The sequence below is a fragment of the Uranotaenia lowii genome, chromosome 3 (assembly GCF_029784155.1).
Source record: "Uranotaenia lowii strain MFRU-FL chromosome 3, ASM2978415v1, whole genome shotgun sequence".
Lineage (NCBI taxonomy): Eukaryota > Metazoa > Arthropoda > Insecta > Diptera > Culicidae > Uranotaenia > Uranotaenia lowii.
In genome coordinates, this window is record NC_073693.1 from 299999511 (window position 1) to 300022546 (window position 23036).

A 23036-nucleotide genomic window follows, 5' to 3' on the forward strand; every position below is an offset into this window, starting at 1 on the left:
TCTGTCGTATAATTTGAAATCCTGTTCCAAATTTGCATGAATTTGGAACAAAGGCGTATAACTGTTGGGAATTTTGAAATCGATAACTGTGCTAAAACAGCAATTTACGCCACCGGTGCCAGCCGGATTGTTTTAGCGTGGTCGAAAACCGTGTTTTGCATCTACCGTTGGGACAGCCCTTACTGATTTTCGCACCCTTTGTTGCCATCCAGGTTGGTATTTCTGTTTGTTTATTTTCATATAGCGAAGACCGACTGCGTTGCTACCAGGTTGCTATATAAACGCATCCTGTAACAACCTACTGCTCGAATGCTATTTCTCGAATCAAGTTAGCGACTGTTGGTGCGATGATGGGTTGATAGATATGTTGCTAAACGTACCCGGTTCGTGGTTTAGCAACCATTGGTGGGCCTGGTCTGAGCGCATCGTTGGTGAACACGGAAAATAATAAAAAGGAAAAATTACCGAGTTAGCAAAGGTGAACGCTCGTGAAAGCCAAAAAGGTAACTTCTACCTCTTCGAGGTGAAACTCACCTCACAGCGAGGTAAAATTTACCTGAATCGTGGTTGGAAAAAAGGTACAATTCACCGAGAAAAAAGGTGAATCCAAAAAAGGTAAACTCGCTAACTTTCAGCTACTCAGTTCAGAGTGACGGTTACTCAGTTGTCGCCAAAACCGCACCTACTCAGTTCTGACTAAACGGCCTTTACTCAGAACTGACTAACAGCCCTTTTCGCGACAACTGAGTCATGGTTACTCAGAATGCGCGAATAATTCTGAAGCGGTTTTTGGCCGCTTTTTTCATGCTAAAATACTTAAAACCTGTATTATTATTCAGACAAATGATGAATTGGTTGATTTTATGAATAACAAAAGTCAAAATATTGTTCATACACCTTTATTTAAAAAAAAATCGACAAACTTATTGAATTTTATTTTCGCCCGTCGGGTTTCGTCTCCCGGGCTGGGACCCATAATGCCGTACCAGATTTAGCTATGGACCATCAGCACTTCGTCTCAGAACCCTGTAATATGAAGAAAATCGGATTAATATCTATAAATTAGCTTAAAAATGAATATTCACCCATGTAAATTCTGCTACACGAAAACAAACTAAGTCCGACCGCCTCGCACAAACTGATCAACATTTACTCAGTTGTCGCCTTCAAGCGCTCGAGTTCTCTGAGTGCCGAATTTTCTAACGTCTGAGTAATTTTTCCGCTGATATATGAGTTCATTAAGATCAACCGTCGGCTGCTTCATACATGTGGCGACGTCTGAGTAAAAAGTAGCCGGGCTCTGAGTATTTCAAATTTAGCGAGAATCTTACCTCGTAGCGAGGTGAAGTTCACCTGAATTGAGCTCAATAAAAAAGTATAATTCACCTAGACAAATAGGTAAATCCAAATAAGATAAAACTTACCTCGTAGCGAGGTGAAATTGACCTGGATTGAGCTAAACAAAACGGTACAATCATCTCGAACAAAAGAACTATTTGCCGAATCCGTTTATTGAGGTTAAGCTGTTTTGTCGTTCAGAAGGGAAGTTTTGTTTCGTGCCAATATGCTTAGCTATTATTTAGTTGTGCTGGTTCTCATCATAATAATTTGCTTTTGTTTCAGATCGGCCCAGCTTCGAGGTGTATCCACGTCATCCTCCAGATATCATTCCGGAAAAGCCGGACCTGACTGGATAAGTCGCCATTATGGCGCGGAAGAACGAGAAGCCGAATTGCCACGAGCCTGGCGAAAAAAGGACTTACCTCAATACTTTTTAAGCAAGGTGATATATTTAAAAAATAATATAATGAATTGTTCATATTTATTTATAAAATAATATAAATTTTTTAAATGAATTTTGTTTTCATTTTTATTGAAGAAACCAACCAAACCAACTAGCATTTACCTTTCAAATCAGTGAATGGGAAAACGATTAGAGATGTACCGAATAGTGGTATTCGGCGAACGGCCGAATAACGAATAGTGACCTTTTCAACTATTCGGCCAAACGAATATTCGGCCGAATATTCGGTCGAATATTCTGTTGAATTTTCAATACAAAACAATACAATAAATTCGTTTTTCTTCTATTTCTGCTATCTTAATGCCCCTCATGTTTTTAAGTCGATTATTTCCAACCAGATGTATAATTCATCAGATCTTTTTTTAAGTAGAGATCTCTTATATCTTCAAAATGTCACCATTAGTTGGAAGGACATCAGATGACTTGTCGCTTCTAGAACGTTTATCACAAAAGAGATTGGGTTCCAGTGAAATCGTGGACAAAACATTTAAAAACAGGTGTCTAGCTATTTGAATTTTCTTTTTTCTATATCGAATTTGATGAATGTCTAATTTTTGATAGATGTCTTAAAAATAGTTTCAAAATAGACCGATGATCTTTAACCTTAAGCATACAACACTTTCTACGACACGTTTCCACACGGCTGGGTCGGGTCTTAACAATTCTTTGAAAAACTTGTAATAAAAAAGGAAAATCTGAACAGAAACTAGGCATCATTCTCAAACATACAAAAGCAAAAGAAATAAAACTACTTGAAATTTAAAGTTTTTATCGAATCACAACAGCAGTGTTCAAATCGTAACTAACGAATAAATTTACTCTAAACAATCGTTTTGTAAAGCAAACTTTAAAAATTTTCAAAGAGACATTTGAGTATTTTATTTGATTTAGCAAAAATCTTAATAAACCCGGGAAAAATCCGAAAAGTTTGAAAAAATATGTGTCTATTCCGGTCAGATTTAACTTTTCTCGAATTCTTTATTTGGTTTATGAACAAGCCTGAAAATATCAAAAAATATAATCGATATATAAGGCTATCTAAAGTGAAAAATACACGGGAACACCTAAAATGTTTTACTGAAATCATAACTTTTTGGTTATTTTAAAGCTTTTTCAACATTACTTTTGGATATCTTATAAATAACCCAACACCAGTGAAAAAATTGAAAAGTCTGTATTTGTTTAAATTTTTGAAAAATAAATATTCGGCCTATTCGGCCGAATACCTTGCTCAATTATTCGGTGAGCCGAATATTCGGCTTAACGGTTTTTTTGCGGTATTCGGCGCCGAATATTCGGCCGACCGAATATTCGGTACATCTCTAAAAACGATATTATTTAATATTTTGCTAGGTGAATGCGAAAAAGATAAAATTTACCATTTTGCTAGGTGAATTGAAAAAAGGTAAGATTTACCTTTTTGCTAGGTGAATGAAAAAAAGGTAAAATTTACCTCGAAAGAGGGGTGGAAAAAAATCACCTCGCAAAAAGGTAAATTTTACCTTTTTTTTATTTTCCGTGAACTGTTCACGAGCAGACTATCCGAGCTGTTTTTGTTTTCCTGATTGTCGCAGCAATCTTTGGTCCGAATTGCTTGTAGCTTTTAGCAGGAGTAGTATAAATTTTTTACCCCCCAAACATTCCCGCCTTACCCGGCGTCTACGATTGGTATATAAGCGATACATTTTGAGCAGTTCACTTCCGAATGTTTCACTGCTGAATAATACATAGAGACGATCGCGAGCGAATGCAACAAACGAAAAATTTCCCCTTCTAAGATCGCTTAGCAACTATGCATCAGACGGAAAATTCTGTTGTGAGTCGTCCATCAATTTGTATTTTGGGCAGAGCCTTCCCCTCATCCGTAAACAAGAAAACGGAAGGCCCGCTTTGATAATTTGAAAATGAAATGTCGCACAGCATTTTTTCGGTTCGTACAGCAAAGGCAGGGGCTAACCAACGCTGCCTGAGGGTGCTATGAGAAAAGTGTATAAATAGGAGCTATCGCGAGCGAATTTCGGAACCTTGCGTCAGCCTTTATGCGGTTAGGGATTTTCTCAATGTTGGTTGAGCTTGGACTCGGGTGTACGGTTTTGTCAGAGTGAGTCCTACCTGCCGCTGGTAGTGTTCGTGATGTTATGCTGGTTGCTTCACCAACACTTTCCAGTTTTAGGAAACACAACCTCCAAGTTTGCATAAGAGATGTCAAAACCAACTCTATTCAGTAATCCTAGCTCATCATAAACTCATTCAAAAGTTTAAATTTTATTATTTTGCAGGATTTTATATTTCTGGTCAGTTTTTCCTGTAAGTTTCTGCATTGTATATTAGTCATTTTGGCTACTCTTTTTCTAGACCATTACATAATATGCATTCGGTGTAGAATTTTCTCAACGTTCGTATGCACTTTTGAACTGTCTAACAATAGTAGATATTTTTTTGGCTTTAGCCTGTTCGTTTAAATTTTCGATATTTGTCAATCCGTGAAGTTGTAAATCCCAAGTATTTTCTGGTTAACTTATTTTGAATTGGATTTCTTGAGTTTTATCTCACGAACACGTGAGAAATTCCATACTTAATAAAGGAACCAATTCATCGCAGAATCAGTAGGATTCGAGTTTTTTTAATGTTGCTCATATAGAGTTCGATATTTTTTTTTTTGAATAAGCCAATGCATTTTCTCGGATGAGAATGTCAAGGGTTTTTTTTTCTGCCATTTCGAGTTTTTATTTTGTCTTGTTATCTTTCCAAATCGCATTATCGGTTTTCATTTTTCAATTTTCTACTCTTACATTACCTCCATCTTGGAACACGTTTAATCAGCATGTTGCAGCAATTTTCAATTAGCTACAGGATTCAACCAACTTTCGTTCAACATAGATTATTAGATGTTCAACCTCTCGGACTGCTCCTCACTTCAAGCCGATGATGGGGTCGTTCCGGATGAGGTACATTTCGGCCTGGATCTTCCAAGCCGGGTTTCAAATTATGTGCTCGCAAACGCCATTTTGGACTTGTGAAATGAACGATTGTCCAAACACGGTTAAAATTCGCAAAACACGCCATTTTTCTGGTCATGGACAAAATAAAGACCACCACTTTCACAGCACAGACTTCGGAACTCTTCCTGGCTTGGACCGGCCATTGGTTTCCGTCAAACAGCAGGAAACGATGCAAACTTTCCGTGGACTAAAACTTTTCACATGTTTTCTCGGCCGAAAACAGACTAGAAATAAAGTGATGGTGGCCCTGGCTCAGTCAGCCAGCAGATGTATATATGTATGGATTTCACTTTTGGCCAGAGTTTTATACTCTATCACAATTACGTGGCTGTGCTTTTACTTATGTGCCTTTGCCGGTATTTGGCCGTATATTTCCGAGTGTGTGAGTGAGTCTATACACCCTCAGCAAGTGTGCGTAAGAAATGTCAAAAACATCTCTATTTCGTAACATTAACTCATCATAAACTCAATTAAAAGTTGATTTGTTTATTTTGGTTTGAAATCTGACCATTAGCTTTGACTCGGTTCAGGATTTTAAATTTCTGGTATTTTCACCAGTTTTTTCTGTGAGTTATATTATACTCATGTTAAGGTTTTTGGCATTTTGGTAACTCTTTTTTTTTTAGATCATTAGTTTGCATTCGGTGTAGAATTTTGCACCGTTCGTATGCACTTTTGAATTGTAATAATGAATATAGAAATTTTTAAATCCATGGAGTTGTAAATCCAAGTGTTTACTGGTTAACTTCTATTGAATTCAGGCTTCTTGAGCTTTATCTTACGAACACGTGAAAAAATCCATATTTGATACATGAACCAAGTCATCACGATTCCAATTTATTTCGTTTTGCTTAGTCAGCAAAATTCGAGTTTTTCTTTAATGTAGCTCATAAAGACTTCAATATTTTTTTAATGAACTTAATTTTTTTTCTTGTTTACCATACATTTCGAGTTTTTCTTTATCTTTTAATTGGTTATCTTTCCAAAGCGCATTATCGGTTTTCATTTTTCAATTTTCTACTCTTACATTACCTCCATCTTGGATCTCGTTCGATCAGCATGTTGCAGCAGTTTTCAATTAGCTACAGGATTCAACCAATTTTCGTTCAACATAGATTATTGCACGTTCAATCTTCCGAACAGCACCTCACTTCAAGCCGATGATGGGGTCGCTGCGGGTGAGGTACATTTCGGCCTGGATTTTCCATGCCGGGTTTCAAATTATTTGCTCGCAAACGCCATTTTGGACTTGTCAAATGAACGATTGTCCTAACACGGTTAAAATTCCTCAAACACTCCATTTTTCGACAAAATAAAGACCACCACTTTTTCAGCACAGACACCGGAACTCTCCCTGGCTTGGACTCATATATGAGTGGAGAAATAATGGTTTCCGACAGGCAGCAGTAAAAGATGCAAACTTTCCGTGGACTAAAACTATTCACATGTTTTCTCGGAGAAAACCAGACTTGAAAAGACGTGGTGGTGGCTCTGGCTCAGCCAGCCGGCCAGCAGATGTATGTATGTATGTATGGGTTCCCCTTTCTGGCCAGAGTTTTTTATACTCTATATCACAACTACGTGGATATGCTTTTTCTTGTTTGTCGATATTCGACTGTATGTGTGCGAGTGAGTGCAGTAATGGTGGTGTTCCTGTCGGCCGGCCTGCCTGCCTGCTGGTAATTAGTAGGTGTGTTCAATGAAGTTTGATCGAAATGAATCGAAATAGATTAACAGTTGATTAGCTGTTATTCCAATTGACTTGGATCGATTTCTGCAAGAAAATTTGGAACATGGAAATGCCGAACTATGAAACTTCGTGGTCTCCAACGAATTGAATCACAAATTCGACATAGGAAGATGCAGAAGCACGTAATCGGGCGGTGGACGATCGACCCACGAATGTGCCGGTTCTTCAACATCAGTGTTGTGACAGTTTACTCCGCTAGTGTCAATCCGTCAGTACGGAGAAAACAAACAACAGGGCATATAGCCATAGATACTAGGACTAGATGAGTTAGAAGAATCGAAACGTATGTAAAGGCGCGCGATTGAATACACATTACGAACAGGTGTTAAAGTTCCGTGTAGCTATTAAATTACGAAGTTACCGAGTAAATTGAGGACACTGAGAGATATTGTTGGTTGGCACAGGCAATCGGTATGTTCTATGCGATAAAACGATAGATAAAACTGTTATAAAACTGATATTTTATAGCTAGGTTAAAATCAGCAGTCGAAGAGCCGCGAATTCCGCAAGGCTGCCTATTCAGTGGTTTTTGAACCAAATTAAAGAAGTGTCTGAGCCAACTAATCGTAAGTACCATTGAAAATAATATTAGATCCGAATAAGGAAACAAAATCTATATCTTGTAGATTGACCACATTCGTTTGTACAGTGCTCAATATCAGTGGTTCTCAATCAAGCTAGTAAGCCTGTTTCGTTAATGTGAGTATGAAGCTCTAAAACAAATCAATATATAATACCTAACTATTATTAATAAATTAGAAAAATTAGTTACACCAACGGTGAAGAAAACCGGGATCTGCTGAGGTGCTGAAGTTAGTCCGGAGTAGGAATTTGATCCAAAGGAAGTTGTTGAAGGCTTATAATTTAGTACTAGAAATTTGTAAGTACTATTTGTGAATTTAAAAAGAAATTAACATGTTCCTAATTCGAAATACATCATCATTTCAGTTTGAGCTGTACTGCTACAAAACATCTAGTATATATTAATACGATCCGCAACAATCAGCATCATCAACATGCACAGCCCTCACATTGGATGTACCGATGACGACAAAGAAAATTCTACGCGCAGCTGCAGCATTAATCCGACCGCTGCCTAAAACATAATATCAAGATCGTCATCGGGGATTTTAACGCTCAGGTCGGCCAGGAGGAGGAATTCAAACCGACAATTGGAAGGTTCAGTGCGCACCAGCTGACGAACAACAACGTCTTAAGACTCATAGATTTGGCCGCCACCAAACGGATGGCCGTGTTGAGAAATCATTTCACTCGGGAACTAGCGATTATATGCAAGTCGAGTGAATTGCACACAACATCAATTTGACATTCTACAAACAATACCCTGCGCATTTCGTGGAGACTTCAACTGTCAGCTGTCATCTGTCAAACGGACAACTTGCACGGAACATTGCACGAGATTGGATACAATGTTTGATACAATATTGAACGGAATCTAGTGGACAACTGGATTAAATGTTCATGGTTCTTCAAATCAGAAATAGGCACACCGAGAAAAAATGAATGAATAAATACAAACATCACTAATGTAACCGATCTAGTTTTAAGCTATACTCTGTGTTCGTCTCAAATAAAATCACCTTAAACAAGAGTTTCAAATCGCGTTTTTAATCGATTACTCTAGAAATCTCTACAGGCCGTACGTAGTACCTTTTTCCAGCACCGCCCTCCCACACAAGTACACCTGGAGATCACCGTACCAAACGCAATCACAGATCGACCACGTTTTGAAAGACAGCCGACACTTCTCGGCCATCATCGATGTCAGATCCTTTGGAGGCGCCACTATCTGGTGATAGTGGAGATGCGCTCTAAACTATCCGAAGCAGCCCTGCCGGCAGAGTGCAAGCTTGACGAAGCTCCTCTCGATTACTGTTGGGATACCATCAAAAGAGCCATCAACGGTGCTGCGGAGAACGTCATCGAGCATGTGGAATGAACACGACGGAACGACTGGTTCGACGAGGAGTGTAGGAGAGTGATGGTCGAAGAGAATGCCGCGCGAGCGGCAGTAGTGCAAAGAAGCACCCGTCGAAATGTGGAAAATCACCGACAGCGGAAGAGGCAGCGAGTCCGAATTTCCCAGGAGAAAAAGCGCCGCCTGGAGGAGGAGGAGCTCGAGGAGCTGGAGCAGCTGTATCGTTCCCAAGAAACACGAAAGTTCTATCAGAAACTCAACGCATCCCGCAAAGGCTTCGTGCCGCAAGCCGAAATGTGCCGGGATAAGGAAGGGGGCATCCTGACTGACAATCGTGAGGTGATCAAAAGGTGGAAGCAGCACTTCGATAAACACCTGAACGGCGCACATGCAGGAGATCAAGACAGTGGGGGAAGGTACATCGCTGGCGTAGCCAATGACGTAGAGGAGCCACTCCTAACGATGAGTGAAGTTAAGGAAGCCATTCGCCAGCTGATTAGCAACAAGTCGGCTGGGAAGGATGGCATCGCAGCTGAACTCGTCTAAAAGGGGCCCGTACAAGTTGGCCGATTGCCTACACCGGTTGATAGTGCGGATCTGAGACACAGAACAGCTACCGGAGGAGTGGAAGAAGGGGGTAATATGCCCCATTTACAAGTAGGGCGACAAATTGGACTGTGAGAACTACCGATCGATCACTGTCCTCAATGCCATGTCATCAGGCTGGCTTCATGGAGAGACGGTCAACGACGGATAAGATATTCACATTACGGCAAACGACACGATCGACCGTTACGAGCTATGGAAAATCATGGACGAGAACGGCTTCTCCGGGAAGCTCAAGGCGACGATGGATGAAACGCAGTGCTGTGTGCGGATTTCGGGTGAATTGTCGAGTTAATTCGAATCGCGCAGGGGGCTTCGACAAAGTGATGGTCTATCCTGCATGATGTTCAACGTGGCGCTAGAAGGTGTTATTCGACGAGCGGTGGGCGAAATGCGGGGCACGATTTTCAACAGATCCAGTCAACTTATCTGCTTTGCCGATGACATTGATATAGTCGGCAGATCATCTGCGGCGGTGGAGGAGATCTACCGCAAACTGAAACGCGAAGCAGGAAGGATTGGGTTGATGATTAATACGTCCAAGACGAAGTACATGCTGGCGTGCGGATCCGAGGCCGACCGAACCCGCTTGTCCAGTAATAACAAGGTCACGATCGACGGCGACGAGCTGGAGATAGTCGAAGACTTTGTCTATCTTGGCTCACTGGTGACCGCAGACAATGACACCAGCCGTGAGATCCGGAGGCGAATTATCAGCGGAAGTCGTGCCTACTATGGACTCCACAAGCAACTGCGGTCGAGAAGACTTAGCCCTCGCACGAAGTGTAACCTATATATGACGCTCATTAGACCGGTTGTTCTCTACGGGCACGAGACATGGATATTGCTCGAGGAGGACCTGCGTAGACTCGGAGTATTTGAGCGACGAGTGTTAAGAACCATCTTTGGCGGCGTACAGGTGAACGGAGTGTGGAGGCGAAGGATGAACCACGAGCTCGCGCGACTCTACGGCGAACCCAGTATCCAGAAGGTGGTGAAAGCTGGCCGGATACGCTGGGCGGGACATGTTGCGCGAATGCCGGACGACTGTCCTGCAAAACAGATGTTCGCTACGAATCCGGTAGGAACAAAACGAGCGGGGGCGCAACGGGCGAGGTGGTTAGACCAAGTGGAGCGTGATCTGGCGAACGTAGGGTGCCCGAGGAATTGGAGAACGGTTGCCATGGACCGAGTGAATTTTAGGAATTATGTTCGTCAAGTTATGTCGTGAGACGGAATACTATGTAAATAAATAAAAAATAAATAAAACCATGAGGTGCAATCCCGAATTAGAATAACTCAAGCATAAGGAGTAGCCTATCACATTGCATATTTCGATAGTGATAGTAAGTCCCACTCTTCGCCCAACGATAGATTTTCAAGCACAGATTGCTCTGAGAAGGGGAAAACGACACGGGGGGGACGCGGACGATGCACGTACACCACAGGCCGTTCGTGCTCAGAGCTTTTTCCTAAGCACGAACGACAGGAGAGAATTTCGTCCGTGCAAGCAAATTGAATCCAATAAGACAAATTCTACTGGATCCTCTCGAGCTTTAAGCTCTCGGGATAGCTTTTCTCTCCCTCTCTTTAGATCTAACGTTGCGCGATGAAAACTTTTCGTTCGCATTGAAAAACCTGTGCAATTGTTGCGTTGTTGTTGTTGGGGTTGGTGTCTAGCAAAAACGATGACGGATGGAAGTCAACCCAAACATTCACTTGCTGAAGCCAGTGGAAGATAACAACCAAACAGTAGTGCCACCAAGCCCTCCATAGTAAAGTTTGAAGCATTTGGGATTATTTTTTTTGGAACATGCATGTAAAGGTAAAAAGCTAATAATCATAATTGACAAAGTTGAAGAAACAGAAAAAACTGTTCGAATTACCCATTTTGACCAGGTTGACCAAATAGAAAAATGACAAAATCGAAAAAATTGACAAAATTTAAAAATTTGACAAAATAGACCAAATTGACAAACTTGACATAATTCACTGATTTGACAAAAATGACAAAATTGACAAAGTTGACGGAATCCTGAAAATTGACAAAATTTTGAAAATTGACAAAATCGAGAAAATTGGCAAAATTGACCAAATTGACGATGACAAAATCGACAAAATTGACAAAATAGACAAAATTGACAGAATTAACAAAATTGACTAAGATAAAATCGACAAAATTCACAAAATTGACAAGATTGATTAAACTGGCAAAATTGACAAAATTGACGCAATTGACCAATTGACAAAATTCACTAAATTGACAAGATTGACAAAATCGAAGAAAATTGACAAAATTGAGAAAATTGGTCAAATTGACAATGACAAAATCGACCAAATTCACTAAATTAACAAAACTGATAAAATTGACAAGATTGACAAAAGTGACAAAATTGACAAAAATGAAAAAAATTACAAAGTTGACAAAATCATGAAATTTGACCAAATTGACAAAATCGAGAAAATGGGAAAATTGACAAAATTGACGATGAATAAATCGACAAAATTCACTTAATTGACAAAACTGACGAAATTGACAAGATTGACAAAATTGACAAGAGCTAAAAAACTGACAAAATTGACTGAACTGACAATGTTGACAAAATCATGAAAATTGATAAAATTGACATTTTGACAAAATTGAAAAAAAATGACAAAATTGACTAAATTGACAAATTTGACAAAATTGACGAAATTGACAAAACAGACAAAAATGGCTAATTTACAAAATTTAAAATATTGCGGTTTCAAAATTTTCAATATTTTTAATTTTCAAAATTTATTCTCCCAATTTTCTACGGTATCGTATTTTACTCTAGCAATTGAAATTTTATCCAATAATTTTATCTATTTATTTGTTTCCATTACTTGAGAGGTTGAATTATTTGTAATACGTGGTCAGGAATCTTTTTTCAAATTGTATTCTTAATTTTTATACCCTTTCCATTTTGAAGTTACCATATGCTATAACTCCAAAAGGAGTAAATTGAGTTCGATTATAATGTCATAGAAACGGAATCATACAAGATATTCCGGAATCTAGTCATTCAAAAATCTCCAATTAGTTGCAAATAATGTTATTGATATGAAAATAATGATTATATAAAATACTTTTATCCTATTAAAAACTTTGAATCTATATTTCCTAAATTCTTTTTGGATTACCTGCGTATGAAATTCATTGATCATAATTTATTTTGTGCCATATGTACCCAAATATAATTTACTGTCTGTAAGAAAGGCTACAATCCACTGTTAAGTTTATTAAATCGGGTTTTTAATTACGTACTGCGTTCATCAAGTTTGAACGCAAGGCAGGAGACAATGCAACCTTGCATACAATTACTTAGGTCCAAAGCAAGCATTGCATGAAAGCTTGTATGCAAGATTCAAATTCTTGTTTTTTGTGGTGATTATCCTATCTAATCTAATCATGTTATCTCGCGTGAGCTTTCATTACGTCGTATGAAGCATCTTAAGAATTCACTGAAAACTTTTGTAAAATCAACTTTAAAATTTGTATTTCACATGTAGAATATGTAGTTCAGGCTACAAATATTCTAAATGGAAAGAAGTTTCGACTAAAGGGTGATACGGTCAAAAATTGGTCAATATCAACTTGACGTATTTCTTCCAATTTTGCATTTTGCACCTCTCATTTTGAAAGTATGTGTGTGTAGAATGTTGCTCCTATTTTGATTTTGGAATTCACTTTTCAGTTGTTAAAATTCCGTCCAAGGAAGAAGAGCAGCGTATCAAAATTTTGCTCGCGCATCGCGAAAATCACAGCTACTCGCACGCAAAGCTAGCAAAATCGCTAAAAGTTGCCAAATCAACCGTTAAAAATTTAAATAAAGTGTTTGAGGAACGTTTGTCGACAGCCAGGAAGTCTGGATCGGGGGGAAATCGAAAACCGGAAGCCGCTGAGACGACAAAGAGAGTTGCCGATAGTTTCAAGCAAAACCATAACCTCTCTCTCCGAGATGCCGCAAATAAGCTGGGTGTATCGTCTACAACCGTGCATCGAGCCAAGAAACGAGCCGGACTATCGACTAACAAGAAGGTAGTGACTCCAAATCGCGATGATAAACAAAATACGACGGCCAGAGCGCGATCCCGGAGGCTGTACACGACGATGCTGACGAAGTTTGACTGCGTGGTAATGGACGACGAAACCTACGTTAAAGCCGACTACAAGCAGCTTCCGGGACAGGAGTTTTATATGGCAAAAGGAAGGGGAAAGGTAGCAGATATTTTCAAGCACATGAAACTGTCAAAGTTTGCGAACAAATATCTGGTTTGGCAAGCCATCTGTACCTGTGGCTTGAAAAGCAGCATTTTCATAGCTTACGGGACTGTCAACCAAGAAATTTACGTGAAAGAGTGTTTGAATAAACGTCTGCTGCCTTTCCTGAAGAAACGCGGTTGTTCCGTACTGTTTTGGCCGGATTTGACATCTTGCCATTACGGTAAAAAGGCCATGGAGTGGTTCGCCGCCAACAACGTGCAGGTGGTCCCAAGGACAAGAACCCTCCCAACACGTAATGAAAGCTCACGCGAGATAACACAGACTTCCGACAATCTAGTACTTAACTTTTCCTTGTCGGAAGTTTTTCGGAAGTCGGAAGGCTGGCGCTATTATAATGCTATCAAAAGGTGATAAAATTTAGTTATGCTTGCATGGACTCATTGTTATAATTTGAGATATTTTAATATCCTACGTGTTGCGGCATCGGTTTAGAAAACCAAGCGTCGCCTGTAGCTGTCAATCGGACTTTTCTATCGAGGCTGACTGGCAACCGGGGTGAAAATTAACGGTCGAAGAAAATCAGTGGAAGCAAAAAAGGACGCCTACATTTTACGTCGTGGCAAAATTTATTTTAGATTTTTCGGTAGAACAAGCACAAGTTAGCTTATTAGCTTTAGACTATTTTGTTCAGTAGTGAAAACCCTCAAACGGTAGATACTTGTCGAAGTAAGTATTACTTGAAAAGAATAAATATTGTAACTCATTAGGATTCTAACCATAAATAGGTCCCGTGAACGGGAATCCACTTTTCGGAGATTTCGGTTTATTCTTATTGCAAGACACAGCTGAAACGGTGAGTTGTTTTTATGATCGAAATGATTTTATTGTAAAAGTTGTTGTTTATAACAAATCAGGTCCGGGTGTTCCGGGTGTTAGGATTGAGGTTAGGCGATCAGGAGTTAAGTTTCGGGAGAGTCGACCAAATGTAAGTTAGAACTTTTGCCATGTCACTTCCAAACCCTAATTCTATCCTTTTATTATAGTCTTAAAGTTTGTTTTATCACATCTACAAATAAACTGTCAGAACTCGACATTCCACCCGTTTTTTCCTGACTTGCCTGCGCCAACACTACGAGTACTAAATTATATCTCATTTTGATATAAAAAAAGAATATAAAAATATCTTATATTGTGTTCGATTCGACCGACTTAATCATGAAAACATTTGGGCGGCTCTAAGGCGACGAGGGGTCCCAGAGAAACTAGTCCATCTCATCGAAGCACAATACGAGGCATTTTCGTGCAAGGTCTTGCACGATGGTGTCTTGTCTGAACCAATCCCGGTAACTGCTGGAGTGAGACAAGGATGTATCTTATCACCGCTACTTTTCCTCATCGTAATGGATGAGATTCTGACTGGATCGATCGACTGTGCACCGAACCGAGGATTGCCGTGGAATCCTTTAACAATGGAGCAACTGAACGACCTTGACCTGGCTGACGATATTGTTTTGCTCGCCCAAACACAACAAGATATGCAGAGCAAACTCGACGACCTCACCGAAAGTTCCAAGGCAGCAGGTCTCAAAGTCAATGTCGGAAAGACCAAGTCGATGGAGATCAACACAGGAAATCTCTCCAGTTTCATGGTAGCTGGGCAACAAGTTGAGAAAGTGGAGTGCTTCCAGTATCTTGGTAGCCAGATAACGCCTGATGGTGGTACCAGGAAAGACATCGAAACCCGGATCAGAAAGGCCCGATTTGCGTTTGCGAGTCTCCGAAACATCTGGCGGTCACGCCAGATCTCTCTAAGAACAAAAATCCGAATCTTCAACTCAAACGTCAAATCCGTATTGCTGTACGGGTGCGAAACTTGGTGCACATATGCGGTGACGACGCGAAAACTGCAAGTATTTGTAAACCGCTGCCTGCGGAACATCATCCGCGCTTGGTGGCCTGGCAACTGGATCTCGAATGAGGAACTACATCGCCGGTGTCATCAAAGGGCGCTAGAAATCGAGATTCGGGAACGTAAGTGGAGATGGATTGGGCACACGCTGCGAAAAGATGAAAACGAGATTTGCAGAGAGGCGCTTGACTGGAATCCAGAAGGTCATCGAAGAAGAGGCAGGCCCAGAAACTCGTGGCGGCGAAGCCTAGCCGCTGAAATCCGAACTGTCGACGAGAATCTTGACTGGGACCAGGTGAAGTCGCTGGCTCCGGATCGTCAACAGTGGAGGTCTTTTACCACGGCCCTATGCACCGGAGGATCGGCGCGGGATCATTAAGTAAGTAAGTTATATTGTGTTCAGTCCGACCAGTCGACTGAAGTGGGAGAGAGCAACGAGGAATGTACGCGAGAGTACCACACTGAGAGAGCAAGACGGCTGCTCTCGCTGAAAGCGCCTAGAAGGTTCGAGGCATTTCCATCTGATGCAAGCACGTGCTTGAGTGCTTGCCCCACAGCCTATTTAAGGGCGCATTCTTTGATGCGCATGGAGTCAGTCTTCATCAAACCGTCAAGAAGGATGGTAGTGTAAATAGTAGTGTGTAAATTAGTGATAAGTTAGAGAAAATAAAATAGAATGTAAGCCGAACTAGTGCCTTCTTCCTTCTGGTGCTTCGCTCCGACGCCTTGCTCCCGGGTCCAGCTGCCACAATCGGCTCTTTTCAGAGCCCCCCCATCCGAAAGAGTTTTGGATCTCGGTCAACTAGGCGATCGAGAACCCCCCGAGCCTTGGCCGCCAGGCAGTGTCAAGAGGACCTGCCTCCACTGATGGGACAACCATGCGTGGTTGTCTCTTGAGGTCCAATCCCACGAGGGGAGCGGACCAGCAGTGGTAGTTTCTCAAGCGCTCACACCGATCGGCCTTGGCCCCCAGGCAGCCAGTCTTCGGACCTGCCTCCACTGTTTGACAACCACCAGGGGTTGTCAAAGCCTTATCCCTGAGGGGGAAAAGGCAAGCAGTGGTAGTTTTGCCAAGGCCCCTCCGTCCTACAGTCCTATGGCTTTTCATGACCACAACATGAAATGGTCCTTCGAGCCGGATGTAGAAGCCGGTACCTTCCGACGGAATTCCTCCGTCATGAGTGTGTGTGGAGTGGAGACAACCATGCGTGGTTGTCTCTTCAGGTCCAATCCCACAGGTGCTCTGCGACGTAGTTCCACCTCCCCGTGGTGCAGAGTGGAAACGTGTCTACAGAAGTGACCAGCTGTAGATGTACGGCCAAGAGAACTACACGTCACACTTGGTACAGTCAGTTGCGACGAGCTGCGTGCCGAGGGTGACAAAACGTGGTGTGACTGGGCACCCTGGTACCAGTGCTCAGTTGCAAGAGGGAGGGGTCGTAACGTGTATCGGATAGTCGCGACCCCGATATGCGGGACGACCAAATGTTTGGCGAGTTTCGATCGATCTGCCTTTTGGGGAGGTTCCTGGCCCCAATTCGCGGATACGATTGACTCACGACAGACAGAGGGGCCTTGTGCCGTGACATGTGGCGCCCAGTGGATGGGCCTCAGGTTGGGTCTCGAAGAGTCGAGATGGAGAAAAAGGATATGTGTGGTTATCTCCAGACCCGAGGAGAGGCGAGTTGTTCTCGTCTCGAATTGGGTCAAGAGACGGAACGATCGAGGGCTCTCGAGACACGAGGAGAGGTGGGTAGAGACGCCTCAATTCGTGTCAAGAGGAGGAATGTGAGGAGGTCTTGAGTCACGAGGAGAGACGGGTCAAGACGGCTCAAATTGTGACAAGAGACCGAATGTGTGGGACTCGAGTCACGAGTAGCGGCGAACGGACTGCCAACCCGTGAGGCGTGAATCGTGACAAAGAGTGGACGTAAATTGCTGGTGTAGTACGAATAAAACGAGTATTTGCCGTGGAGCGCATTGCGCGAGTATGGTCTCCCATCATGGGTAAAGCCTTCGTTGCTAGGTCCGGATGGGAATTATGGCCAGAGGCCCCAGGTGGATTTTATGGCGTAGGGGTACATAGTATCATGAGTCGTCCAATTGCACCCATGGACCCAGAGTAGCAAACTGGGGGGACGCGGTGGCTCGCCGTGCCTTGGAATGCAATCCGTAAAAAGGATTTACCACCTGGGTGATCAACTAATAAAAAAAAAAAACTTATGGTGGGACAACCAGTGTTCCAAGCTTTATAAGGATAAATCAAAAGCATTCAAAGATTTTATAAAACATGGAACCCTGGATCATTTTCAAGCATATCTGTCCCTTGAAAATCAATTAAAAAAATTGATTAAGGGAAAAAACTTGCACATTGGCGTACATTCGTGGAGGGTTTATCACGAGAAACGTCCTTGAATACCTTGTGGAAAGTAGCACGAAACATGCGTAATCGATCTACAACAAATGAAAGTGAGGAACATTCTCATAGATGGATATTCAACTGCACGGAAAGTCTGTCCCGATTCCACACCGAACAAAAAAATTGTACGGAATGTGTCCCTAGACAGGTGCGATCTGGATTCCAGCTTTTCGATGGTCGAATTCTCACTTGCCCTCCTCTCTTGCAACAATTCTGCTCCGGGAATTGATAAAATCATTTTTAACTTGTCGAAAAACCTTCCGGATGCCGCTAAATTTCGATTGTTAAATTTATTTAATCAATTCTTGGAGCATAACATTGTTCCCCAAGAGTGGAGACAAGTGAGAGTCATTGCTATCCAAAAGCCCGGAAAACCAGCATCTGATCCTAATTCTTATCGTCCAATAGCGATGTTGTCTTGTATACGCAAGTTGATGGAGAAAATAATATTGTTTCGTTTGGACAAATGGGTGGAAACAAATGGTCTCCTTTCAGATACTCAATTTGGGTTTCGAAGGGGCAAAGGGACAAACGATTGTCTTGCTTTGCTGTCTTCAGAGATACAACTGGAGTACGCAAAACGTGAGCAAATGGCTTCAGTGTTTCTAGACATAAAGGGAGCTTTTGATGCAGTCTCAATAGAGGTGTTGTCAGACAAGTTGCATTCCAGAGGTCTGCCTCCTCTATTGAACAACATCTTATACAGCTTGCTTTGTGAGAAACATCTGAACTTTGCTCACGGAGATATTGAAGTTAGAAGAATGTCTTACATGGGCCTCCCGCAGGGTTCATGTTTGAGTCCACTTTTGTACAACTTTTACGTAAGTGACATCGACAGTTGTCTCTCTGAAAGCTGCACTCTAAGACAACTTGCAGATGACGGCGTGGTGTCTGTCACAGGATCTTCTGAGTCTCATCTGCACAGACCTTTACAAGATACTTTAGACAGATTGTCTTCCTGGGCTTTGGGGCTTGGGATTGAGTTTTCCCCTCAGAAAACAAAGATGGTTGTTTTCTCTAAGAAACATAGACCTGCTCAACCTCAGCTTCAACTCCTAGGCAGAACGATCCCTCAATCGAGGTGTTTTAAGTATCTTGGGGTTTGGTTTGATTCCAAATGTACCTGGGGAGCCCATATTGAGTATCTGAAAGGAAAATGCCAACAAAGAATCAATTTTCTACGATCAATCACTGGCACCTGGTGGGGAGCCCATCCAGAAGATCTTTTAAAATTGTATCGGACAACCATTCTTTCAGTGATGGAATATGGTAGCTTCTGTCCAGTCAGCTGCCAAATCTCACCTCATTAAACTCGAGCGTATCCAATACCGCTGTCTCCTCATCGCTCTGGGCTGTATGCCTTAAACGCATAACATGAGTCTCGAAGTTTTGGCAGGAATACTTCCTCTTAAAGATCGATTCAATTTACTATCACTCCGGTTCCTCATCAGGTGTGAGGTCATGAACCCATTGGTGATTGTGAATTTCGAAAGGTTACTTGAGCAAAATCTTCAAACTAGATTTATGTCTATATACCATGTCTTCATGTCAATGCAGGTAAATCCTTCTTCGTCTATTTATGTCTATATACCATGTCTTCATGTCAATGCAGGTAAATCCTTCTTCGTATTCTCCAACTCGTGTTTGTAGCCCAGACTACGATCATTCTTCTGTAAAGTTTGATTTGTCTATGCAGCAGGAAATTCGTGGAATCCCGGATCCGCATCGTCCACTTTTGATTCCAAGAATTTTCGAAGCTAAATATAGACACGTCGATGCTGATAAAATGTACTTTACCGATGGATCACTTATAGAGGAATCAACAGGATTTGGAGTGTTCAACGAAATATATAGCGCCTCTCACAGTCTCCAGTCACCATGCTCTGTATATGTAGCGGAGTTAGCAGCTATTCATTGGGCTTTGGACAGTGTCGCATCACGGCCAATTGGACACTACTATATTGTAACAGATAGTCTGAGCTCTGTTGAAGCAATCCATTCAATAAAACCGGGAAAGCACTCGCCGTACTTCCTCGAGAAGATACGGAATAATTTGAGTGCTTTATCAAAACGTCGCTTTACTATCACCTTTGTTTGGGTTCCCTCTCATTGCTCGATAGTGGGCAATGAGAAGGCAGACTCTCTGGCAAAGGTGGGGGCGATGGAAGGCGACACGTATCAACGTGAAATAGTCTTCAACGAATTTTACTATTTGGTTCGGAGAAACTCTCTTGTCAACTGGCAGCGCAAATGGGACGAGGATGAGTTGGGTCGGTGGCTCCACTCGATTATCCCAAAGGTAAGCCTTAAATCATGGTTTAATAGATTGAACTTGAGTCGGGATTTTCTTCGTATATTTTCCCGTCTCATGTCCAATTATTATTCCTTAGACGCGGTACTCTATCGTTTTGATATTGCTGGCAGCAATCTATGTGGTTGCGGCCAAGGTTACCATGACATCGAGCATATTGTTTGTTCGTGCGAGGTCCATCTTATCGCTAGAACGAATTTTATAGACTCCCTTAGGGCACGAGGAAAACCACCCTATGTTCCAGTGAGAGATGTGCTGGCTCTGATAGACTTGGACTACATGTTCGAAATATATCTTTTCCTAAAAGCTATTGATCTTCGTCTATAATTCTTTTTATTTTCATATTTCCCTATCTATTTGCTTTTCTATTCTAATAAAAAGTGATGAACTAGATTTAAGCACACAATTGTAAACAAACAAAACGAGTTTGGCTCCTTAAAGCCTAAAGGTATGAGCCGTTTCAAAAAAAAAGATGTTATAAAAAAAAGCTGACGCTATTATAATGCTATCAAAAGGTGATATAATTTAGTAATGCTTGGATGGACTCATTGTTATAATTTGAGATATTTTAATATCCTACGAGTACTAAATTATATCTCATTTTGATATAAAAAAAGAATATAAAAATATCTCATATTGAAATAATTTAGTTTTTCTCTTCTGATCGGATTCTCACAAATTAACACGGTTTCTCAGAGAAAATATTCTAAGCCCCATATGAACGGCTTTCATACCGTGGTATCCCGTTTGTGTAAAAAACATAAGTAATCCAAAGGTTTACGGTGTGTTGAAGAATATGGGATTCAAACCATCAACGCACGATTGCTGCTTGCATGTGAAGATTCAAGGAAAAGATTGATAACATGGCTGTTTATGTCGATGATTTTGTGATAGCCTGCATGTGAATGCGGTGATTATTACTAAGCTGTCATCGAAGAATTGGATCTCCATTTGAACGTTATTTCATGAAGTGATTCTCAGCGAAAATCACATGTCTGATGCAACATATCTGGTAAATGGTGTGATCTGAGATGATGTAGGTAGACCATCGTTTGCGATTGCAGACATGTTTAGCTAATCTTTCATCAGGAGATCCAGATGGCTGCTGTGGCCAGACCAGAATAGTTACAAGATGGAGCCGAAATGATTTAAAGTTGTCTTAGAAATCTCCTGCAATTTAGAGACACTCGAAGCCTAAATCTTTAAAAGTGTAACTTTCGGAACATTGACTGAAATACACATAGCAACAAGACGGGTTTAGAAAAAAGCTACAGCCCCGATCTTGATTATGTTAATTAATGTAAGGTTTAAATTTTCGAAGAATTCATCGACATTTTCAACCAATTACCTTAAACTTTATTTATTCCCTCCCTTCGGGATTTTCAGAAAAAATCTAGGGAAGGGAGGGTTACAAAAGAAGAATTTGATATTTGTTCCGGCTTAATAAAACGTCGAGACAATCAGTAGATTTGACGAAAATGTAAATTTGATTTCCTTTGGTGGAACGATTGATAAAAAAACCTTATTATTTTGTTTAATATTTTCATTGGAAACAAAAGAGAAAAAAACAAAGAAACAAGTTTTTCCAAGTAAAGCAAAATAATGTCCTACTTCATTTTATTTGCTGCGCAAGAAATCTAAAATATTTCTATCGGATATCTCTCCGGTAACTTAACCCGGTAGCTAAATCGGATAGCAAGTAGAAAAATATAGGCGTTACATCACCCTTATTATTAGATGCAAGTAGAACATGTCATCTGGTTAGCGTTTTTGTTGTTGATTTTTTCATCATCGCCCCCCTTTTCGATAGGAATTTTCGGGCAGTCAAATAAACACAAAATTAAACAAAACTTTGGGTACCCAAACAAAGAAAAAATGTGTCACCCATTATCGGAGCAACATTGGCCAATCTCTTACCTTTTTCCAGAGGTCCAGCTTCTTCTTTTTGGCGCACTCCTCTTGCTTCTTCGCCGCATCCGACCGGCGCTGCCTTTTGGCTCCCTGGTCGAGAATGGCCGAAGCCTTAATTCCGGCTTTGAGCCGCGTCATCGTTGCCCTTCCCATGGCTGGCACAACGCGGATTAATGATCGTATTGGTATTCTTTTTTATTCTTCCGAAATTACTTCCCGTCACTGGTCATTATCCTTTCCTATTAATCGTGTTGGTATAAAATGAAATCTTGGTTCTTCCGCTCCTCTTTCCTCTACCCAAGGATAACCAACAAAAAAAAAACTGATCAGGAACCAGTCGCACACAAAAATCAACAAATTCACTCGAAAAACGAGCACGCGGTCACACTTTACACTTCGCCAACATCCGCCGACGGTCACAAACGGGCGGAAGCAGACAAACGGACAATTTTCGACCGGGGACAACACGTTTCGAATCACTTTTGGGGCCACAAATTAGCACCGTAGATTTCAAACAAAAATGGAAGCCAACTTTTCTGACCAGCAGCGAGCGAGATCGACGAGTGATGGCTGATGTTTTTCGTTTGCTTTTGTTATTGTTTATTATCACGTTTTCCCTTTTGCGTCGCATTTTCTTTTGTCGACTCGCGAAGTCGGCTGAGAAGAGTGTTGCCAGAACATTCGATTGTGCTTTTTTAAGATTTTATGCACGTAGAAAAAAAACTTATGTACATTTAAAAAATTCAACAACAAGCTGGAGTACAAAACATTCAATGTCCTCATAATTTTGAAATTTAATCTGTGTCTTGATTACTTCTGTACTTTTGTATCAATCAGTGGTTCAATCAGATAAGTTTGTCATTTGAGCGTTTTTTTTTTTATTTTTATCCATTGTGTTTTCCAGTGCGGTAGAATGTTTTGGCACTCCCGGTCAAAATTACACACTTAGATTGCAGTTTTCTCGCTCGGGATTGTGACTCTTCGAATCACAGGGAAATAATAGATTCATATTAACGAAATTCGAAAGGAAATCCGACTGTACACAGTAAACGAAAATTACCGAGTTCGGTAATTATTTTACCGAAATCCTAACATGTGGAGATCGTTAAACTGTTCGGTAATTTTTTCATGGCTGA

The 23036-nt window shown here is 41.1% G+C and overlaps 1 protein-coding gene across 1 annotated transcript in view; it reads right to left on the minus strand.

Annotated features, from left to right (window-relative positions):
* Positions 1-22375, minus strand: part of LOC129757651 (mucin-2-like) — an 82781-nt gene extending 60406 nt beyond the window's left edge. Inside the window, exon 1 of the mRNA XM_055754927.1 lies at positions 21907-22375. Within this exon, the coding sequence (XP_055610902.1) occupies positions 21907-22053 (147 nt within the window). The 5' untranslated portion in view covers positions 22054-22375. The remainder of the gene's footprint in view (positions 1-21906) is intronic.
* Positions 22376-23036: the final 661 nt, after the last annotated feature.